The sequence below is a fragment of the Cebidichthys violaceus genome, unplaced genomic scaffold (assembly GCF_023349555.1).
Source record: "Cebidichthys violaceus isolate CVI_PGR_0920_01 unplaced genomic scaffold, fCebVio1.0.p SCAF_1, whole genome shotgun sequence".
Taxonomy (NCBI): domain Eukaryota; kingdom Metazoa; phylum Chordata; class Actinopteri; order Perciformes; family Stichaeidae; genus Cebidichthys; species Cebidichthys violaceus.
In genome coordinates, this window is record NW_027176262.1 from 1,633,724 (window position 1) to 1,641,223 (window position 7,500).

Genomic DNA, 7,500 nt, shown 5'->3' on the forward strand with positions numbered 1-7,500 from the left:
ATAGCTGTTTGCATCCTTCCTCTCTGGGATTTAGAAAGTTCGTTATTGGCCTCTCGGGGCTTCCGTAGCTCGGCTTGCGATAAGAACCTCTTTCTCCCCCGTTCTGCGTTCTTCAGGAGAAGGTGTCGGCTCTGGAGAACCAGGCCAGCCAGCTCGGCCTGCAGGCGTCCCAGGAGTGCGAGCGGCTCGCCAAAGACCGGACGCTCACTCTGCAAATGCTCCAGAAGGTACGGTTGACTCTTCGTAGGGTTTCTCCATCACGCGATCAGTCGCTTCACCGGTGGAAGAAGATCCTGCAGCATGAGCGCCACAAAAAAATGACTTATTTGGTTAACGCAGCCTGTGACTTAACATGTGTTGTTGTTGTTCAGGAGAAGGAGAGGCTGTCGGCTCTGGAGAAGAGGTACCACGGCCTGACGGGTGGGAGGAGCTTCCCCAAGTCCTCCACGGCCATGAGAGAGGTGAGGGAACTCACTTACGCCTTTAACTGGCTGTGGTTTGCTCTAACTCCTCTAATGTAGAGACCTGTGGTGGTCGTAGTGTGTGGAGAGCAAACTAACCTGTTCAATGACGACGAGTCAAGAGTTGGACGCTTTAAACAGAGCTTGTAGCCCAAATGTCCCCCGTCGTACTGTTGCTGTCCTCACACTTTAACTCTAATTGTCCTCCATGAAACAACGTTCACAGAGGTGTCAGCGCTGCAGCTTTCACTTCAAGTTGTCTGTCTGTCACGAGCTCACTGATGTGGTGGAAGAGACATAAAAGGACACCACGGCTGTACTGAATGTCTTTATTTACACATTTTGAGCTTTTATTAAGGTTTTCAAATGTCATCACCCTCAAACTAAACTCTCAATTAGAATGAAAGTGATTACATTTCAGTTGTAAACAACAAATAATTATACAAATAATATAATACTAACAGCATCAGTGTAGCATGTTGTGATGCTCAAGAAGCACTTTGTGTTGCTTGGTGTGAACCTGTGTGTCCGTCCGTTTAGCTGTAATACCAGGAATCAAACAGTCGGGTTAAGTGTGTGTGTGTGTGTGTGTGTGTGTGTGTGTGTGTGTGTGTGTGTGTGTGTGTGTGTTCCTGTTCTCATCCTGTCTGATTGTTGTTGGCTCCTGGTGCTCAGGAGTACATGAAGCTGTCGGAGGTCTGTAAGATGTACGGCAGAAGCTCCGCCTCTCACGGCCGCTTGTTAGCTGTAGACGCTGCGTTAGCTGGCGAGGTACCATCACTTCCTGTCTGGCTGTAGCATCACTTCCTGTCTGTCTGTAGCATCACTTCCTGTCTGTCTGTAGCTTCACTTCCTGTCTGTCTGTAGCATCACTTCCTGTCTGTCTGTAGCATCACTTCCTGTCTATTTCTAGCATCACTTCCTGTCTGTCTCTAGCATCACTTCCTGTCTGTCTCTACCATCACTTCCTGTCTGTCTGTAGCATCACTTCCTGTCTGTCTCTACCATCACTTCCTGTCTGTAGCATCAACCACAAGCTGGTATTTTGTATTAATAACTGATAAAACGTTATTCTTGATCCTGTAAAACACAACTCTAGTTGTACAACATGCAGGGCTGGGTTTTATTTTATATATATATATTTTTTTTAATTTTTTTTTTTATTCCTGTATTTGAAAGTCAGAGGGAGACAGAACATGAGTGGAGGGTTAGATGAAATGATGAAACATGTTTTTATATTTATTGTGGATCCTTAAAGTCTTGTAGTTCATGAATATAATAATAATAATAAGTTCTTAATCAGTTTTAAAATGTCTTGAATCAATCCATCAAGTCTCTAAAGACATGAAGAGTGATTTTATGAATATGTATTTCTGTATGTTAGTGAATATGTTTAGAGGACATTTTGTTCAATATGTTCAGTTTAAGAATGTTTCTGTTTACTGCTTCATGATGCAGGACGACACTGTGAACTCTGTCTCCTCACTGTCTCCTCTCCTCACTGTCTGTCTCCTCTCCTTACTCTCTGTCTCCTTACTCTCTGTCTCCTCTCCTCACTGTCTCCTCTCCTCACTGTCTGTCTCCTCTCCTTACTCTCTGTCTCCTTACTGTCTGTCTCCTCACTGTTTGTCTCCTCTCCTTACTGTCTGTCTCCTCTCCTTACTGTCTGTCTCCTCTCCTCACTGTCTCCTCTCCTCACTGTCTGTCTCCTCTCCTTACTGTCTGTCTCCTCTCCTTACTGTCTGTCTCCTCTCCTCACTGTCTCCTCTCCTTACTGTCTGTCTCCTCTCCTTACTGTCTGTCTCCTCTCCTCACTGTCTCCTCTCCTTACTGTCTGTCTCCTCTCCTCACTGTCTCCTCTCCTTACTGTCTGTCTCCTCTCCTTACTGTCTCCTCTCCTTACTGTCTGTCTCCTCTCCTCACTGTCTCCTCTCCTTACTGTCTGTCTCCTCTCCTCACTGTCTCCTCTCCTTACTGTCTCCTCTCCTTACTGTCTGTCTCCTCTCCTTACTCTCTGTCTCCTTACTGTCTGTCTCTTCTCCTTACTGTCTCCTCTCCTTACTGTCTGTCTCCTCTCCTTACTCTCTGTCTCCTTACTCTCTGTCTCCTCTCCTCACTGTCTCCTCTCCTCACTGTCTGTCTCCTCTCCTCACTGTCTGTCTCCTCTCCTTACTGTCTGTCTCCTCTCCTTACTGTTTGTCTGTCTCCTCTCCTCACTGTCTCCTCTCCTTACTGTCTTCTCTCTTCTCCTCACTGTCTGTCTCCTCACTGTCTTCCCGTCTGTCCTCCTGAAGGAGTACGTGACAGTGGGTCAGTTGAATCACATGTACGGGATGCCGAAGGTGGAGTCGTCTCCTACGTCCCCGCTTCGTCAGCCCCTGCAGTCCGGACCCGTAGACCCCGCCTTCTCCCCTCACGGCTCCTCCCTCTCTCTCTCTCTGGAGGTAGTGTGCTTCCTTCCTTTCCTTCCCTCTGTCCTCCCCTCTTTCCTTCATGGCTGCAGTTGTAGGTGCAGAGAGTTGTTCTTTAAGATGCTGCTGTAGAGGAACTGAACACATTTCTGGCTCCAGTGAATTAGAACATGAAAGTGGGTCAGAAAGCAGCTGCAGGGTGTGAAGCGTGAAGAAGACTCGTTGTAGACCTCTTGATCCGGTTCACGGTCCTCTCTGTCTCTGAATGCTTTCTAACCTCTCCTTCTTCTCGTCTTTGTGTCCTCTCTGCCGGTCTCTGCAGTACCAGTCTGACTGTAGTAGGCCTCGCCTCCCCAAGCTAGATTTAGAGCAGTGGTACCAGGACCTGATGTCAGACCAAGTCCAGCTCGTTCCTCCCTCTCTGCCGGCCAAGTCGGGTCGCAGACCTGTTCTGCAGGTAGAGGGTTCTTCTTCTTCTTTCCCACTTATTCTGCTGTGTGTGTGTGTGTGTGTGTGTGTGTGTGTGTGTGTGTGTGTGTGTGTGTGTGTGTGTGTGTGTGTGTGTGTGTGTGAACTTCTATCTAGTCCTGAACCAGTCTCAGTGTAGTCCTGATCCTCTATCAGACCTCCATCAGTACAGAGACCATCAGAAAGAAGATGGTCTGTTTCTATAGAGTTATTCTTGATGATGTCATCAGAGCCACCGGGTCGGATTCTGGTGAAACCAGATGAACTCATGCAGGTTCACCAGAACTTCCTTCAGCTCAGAGTCCAGCAGAGACCGGTCCACCATGGACAGACCCAGATCCTCCAGCAGAGACTTGGTCCACCGTGGACAGACCCAGATCCTCCAGCAGAGACCTGGTCCACCGTGGACAGACCCAGATCCGGCTTCACCTGCAGTCTGGAGCTCCAGAGGGAGGAGGAGAGCTCAGCTCCCGGCAGCAGCATCATCTCCTCCTCCTCCTCCAGGAGCAGAGCTTCTCCTCTCTGCTGGAGATCCAGGACATATTACTGGACCCGCTGGAGGGAAGGGAGGTACAGGAGAACCAGAACCAGGACTGAGAGGGTCAGACTGTCAGACCCTGCTGCAGTAGAATGAGAGGTTTTCTAAAGGGACTCTGGTGCTCAGAGACACTTTAAGGAAGACAAAGAGTCCTAACTTCACTAAGGTTCCTCTCAAACTCAGTGAAACCAGCTTGTAGAATAAAATCAGCATAAGAATGTCCTGAGGATGTTCTGAGGAGAACCCTTTGATCTCTAAGTGTTAGCCCTCAGCTACTGAAGAACTCCCTCCTGTGTTTCTAGAAGGTCCTCAGTAACCACAGCAGTCTGTTGAAGGGGAAACGATCAGCGGATGAATTATCATTATTATTATTATTATTATTATTAATAAAATAATCTCCATTAAATGAACATTAACAACACTGCGTTCACTTCTGCTGTGAGCTGATGAAGCCAGCTGCATGCTGGGACTTTTTGTTGTTGTAAAACAGGAAGTGTGTAAAGCTGAGAGAAACACTTTCAAGTCACCGCTTTGAACGTCAAGTCGTTAACACACACAGAAACTCCCACGGTACATGAACGCAGCATTAACGGATCAAAGGTGTGTGTGTGTGTGTGTGTGTGTGTGTGTGTGTGTGTGTGTGTGTGTGTGTGTGTGTGTGTGTGTGTGTGTGTGTCTTTGATATGCTGATTGGCCTTTGATTTCTTAAATCCAGCGTTTTATTTTAACGTCTAGTTCAGCAGCACTCGATGCTGATCGGGGGTTCTCTTGGGGGGGGCGTCTCTGAGACCTCTTGATTGACACTTCAGACCCCCCCCCCACCGAAAACCTCAATAGCAAAATGTCCCGGCTTCACTAAAGTCTAAAGTCATGAGACACTCGTTCGTCACTGAACTGTCTTTTAAAAGCTTTTAATCGGTCGTCATTATTCAAACTGCTAAACCTTTATTCACAAATATGAAAAGTGAGAGACGACGTGGATCACAGCCGACCAGAGACGCAACAGACTGAGTGAAGCGAGTCTGTCTTCATGTCTCTTTGTGGACCTGAACGGACCCCCTTCAGGACACATCTGGTCCAGAGTCTGTTCTGGAGAACCTGGATTAAAGCAGGACACCAGGGTCTCTAACACATGGCGTCCAACCTTTAGTGTCCCAGCAGGTGCTTGAACCTATCATCCCTCCCACTGATGTGGATCTCTCCCCCCCCCAGGTGTTCCGGTCTAAGCTGGACAGTGATCCAGGCCTCTCCTTGTATCAGCCCAGGTCTGCGTCTCCTCTGCAGCACGGAGCGGCAACACTGGGACGCAGCTCCAGCTCAAAGGTAGACCACAGCCTCTGATTCATCCTCTAAACCCACTTCTTCTTCTTCTTCTTCTTCTTCTTCTTCTTCTTAATGCGTCTCTGATGTCCGCCCCCCTCTGACCCACTAGAGCCCCCTGCTGGCGCCCAACAGCACCGGCAGTCTGCCCAGGAACCTGGCTGCAACCCTGCAGGACATTGAGACCAAGAGACAGATCGCTCTGCAGCAGAAAGGTACCGACACCGGAACACGTGCTGGTTCTGTGCCAGACCTCCACACAGACCCAGACCTCCACACAGACCACTACACAGACCTCCACACAGACCACCACACACACAGACCTCCTCCACACAGACCACCACACAGACCTCCACACAGACCCAGACCTCCACACAGACCTCCACACACGCAGACCTCCACACAGACCCAGACCTCCACACAGACCCAGACCTCCACACAGACCTAAACACAGACCTCCACACAGACAGACCACCACACACACAGACCTCTGCCACACAGACCGTTAGAGATGTTAAATCATCATTCATAACGTTGTAAGAGGACTCAGCCCATCAGGAGCAGAGAGACTAAAGACTGTCTTCAGTCCAGCAGGTTACTTTTATTGATTCATCTGTCAAACATTAACCAGAACTTTGACAACAGTTCATTTCAGGCTCCTCTCTTCATCTTCATCCTCCTCCTTCTCTGGTGTGTCGTTAACTCGTCTCCCTCCCCCTCCTCCTCCTCCTCCTCCTCCCCCTCCTCTGACATTTCTTTTCATCTCTTGTTCTTTTGTCTGTAACGCATTGAAAACGCTCTTTCTTCTTCCATCAATCTTCCATGAGTTGCTCCTGCTGGTGGACAATGAATCTTGCATGTTGGACGAGCTCCGACAGGTCCGTTATGAGGAGCATCAGAGGCTGAGCTCTGGAAACAAATGGAGCTCTGCTGACGCGCTGCTTGCAGGCCGAGAATCCGAACACCCACTGATGGTCACTCTCCTCCTCTTCCTCGCTCCTCCTCCTCCTCCTCCTCACAGGTCATCAGGTGATCGAGGAGCAGCGGCGCCGTCTGGCGGAGCTCAAGCAGCGAGCGGCGGTGGAGGCCCAGTGTCAGTGGGAGGCGCTCCACGGCTCCCAGTCCCACCTGATGACCTCGTCGTCCTCGTCCCCCTCCTACTCTCCCGTCATGGTCTACGGCCACCCCCCCCCTCCGCTGGTCCACCACTCCATCCTGCACCACCAGCCGCCGGCGGCCGGCGAGCAGCCCTACGACACGCTGAGCCTGGAGAGCTCCGACAGCATGGACACCAGCGTGTCCACGGGGAACAACTCGGCCTGCTCGCCCGACAACATGTCCAGGTACAAGTACACTGTGGTCTGTGCCACTGATGGCAGACATCTCACACACGATGTGTTCAAGGACTGTCGGAAAGATGAGAATCTGCCGATAATGTCTGTTTTTGCAGCTTCTGGCTGAGATGAACGGAGTAGTAGGAAACGAGCTCTTTTGTTTTGGGCTTCAGAGGGTTAAACTCTCTGCTCAGGCGACGTCTTTGTCCTCAGGTGACGTCTTTGTCCTCAGGTGACGTCTTTGTCCTCAGGTCGTCTCGCCTGTTCATAAAGCTCAGCGTGTTGACTTCAGACACCTGTCAACGACTCTCAGGAGGCAGATTAACGACTCGGGTCATTTAGAGCTTAATGAAGACGAGAGCGAGGAAACGATAGAGATGAATATCATCACCTTGTTGAATATGCGCTAATTTTCATCCATTTCCAGAAGATAAATGTGAACATTGGATAAAATCAGGTTCAATATTCTTGTTTCATGTTGTGGACATATTAGTTAAAGGTCCTTTTGAAGAGACGTTTAGTTAAAGTCCAGACATTTAGAAGAGTCTCCAGGTGAAGAGGGTCACAACATGAACTAGTAGATATCACCATCAAACTTCACCACTTCATCACTCACACCAACACCAGCATTACTTTTTGTATTGCTTGATTTGTCGTGTGACCGTCGTGTAATAACGCCTCGTTGTTTGACTTCAGTGCCGGAGGAGCGGACGCCGTGAAGATCGAGGAGATGGAGAAGATGCTGAGGGAGGCTCAGCTGGAGAAGGCCAGACTTATTGAGTCGAGGGTGAGAGAGCTCTACGGTTCTTCAGTCTGCAGCGTGATGGATGAGGCTCCACAGCTGTCCATCGATCAATGAGAGGAGCGATGGTTTCTACCGGCTTCCTCTCTTTGTGTCCTCATGAAGGAGACTGCAATACTAACCGTCAGATCTATAACTTCTGCTGCATATTCTCATGGTGCTGGAG

At 49.4% G+C, this 7,500-nt stretch overlaps 1 protein-coding gene across 1 annotated transcript in view; it reads left to right on the top strand.

Moving 5' to 3' along the window:
* Positions 1–7,500, top strand: part of phldb1b (pleckstrin homology-like domain, family B, member 1b) — a 62,539-nt gene that overhangs the window by 44,245 nt on the left and 10,794 nt on the right. The window contains exons 12-20 of the mRNA XM_068705555.1: positions 117–227; positions 372–461; positions 1,137–1,232; positions 2,756–2,905; positions 3,195–3,329; positions 5,091–5,201; positions 5,311–5,413; positions 6,220–6,541; positions 7,229–7,319. Of these exons, the coding sequence (XP_068561656.1) occupies positions 117–227; positions 372–461; positions 1,137–1,232; positions 2,756–2,905; positions 3,195–3,329; positions 5,091–5,201; positions 5,311–5,413; positions 6,220–6,541; positions 7,229–7,319 (1,209 nt within the window). The remainder of the gene's footprint in view (positions 1–116; positions 228–371; positions 462–1,136; positions 1,233–2,755; positions 2,906–3,194; positions 3,330–5,090; positions 5,202–5,310; positions 5,414–6,219; positions 6,542–7,228; positions 7,320–7,500) is intronic.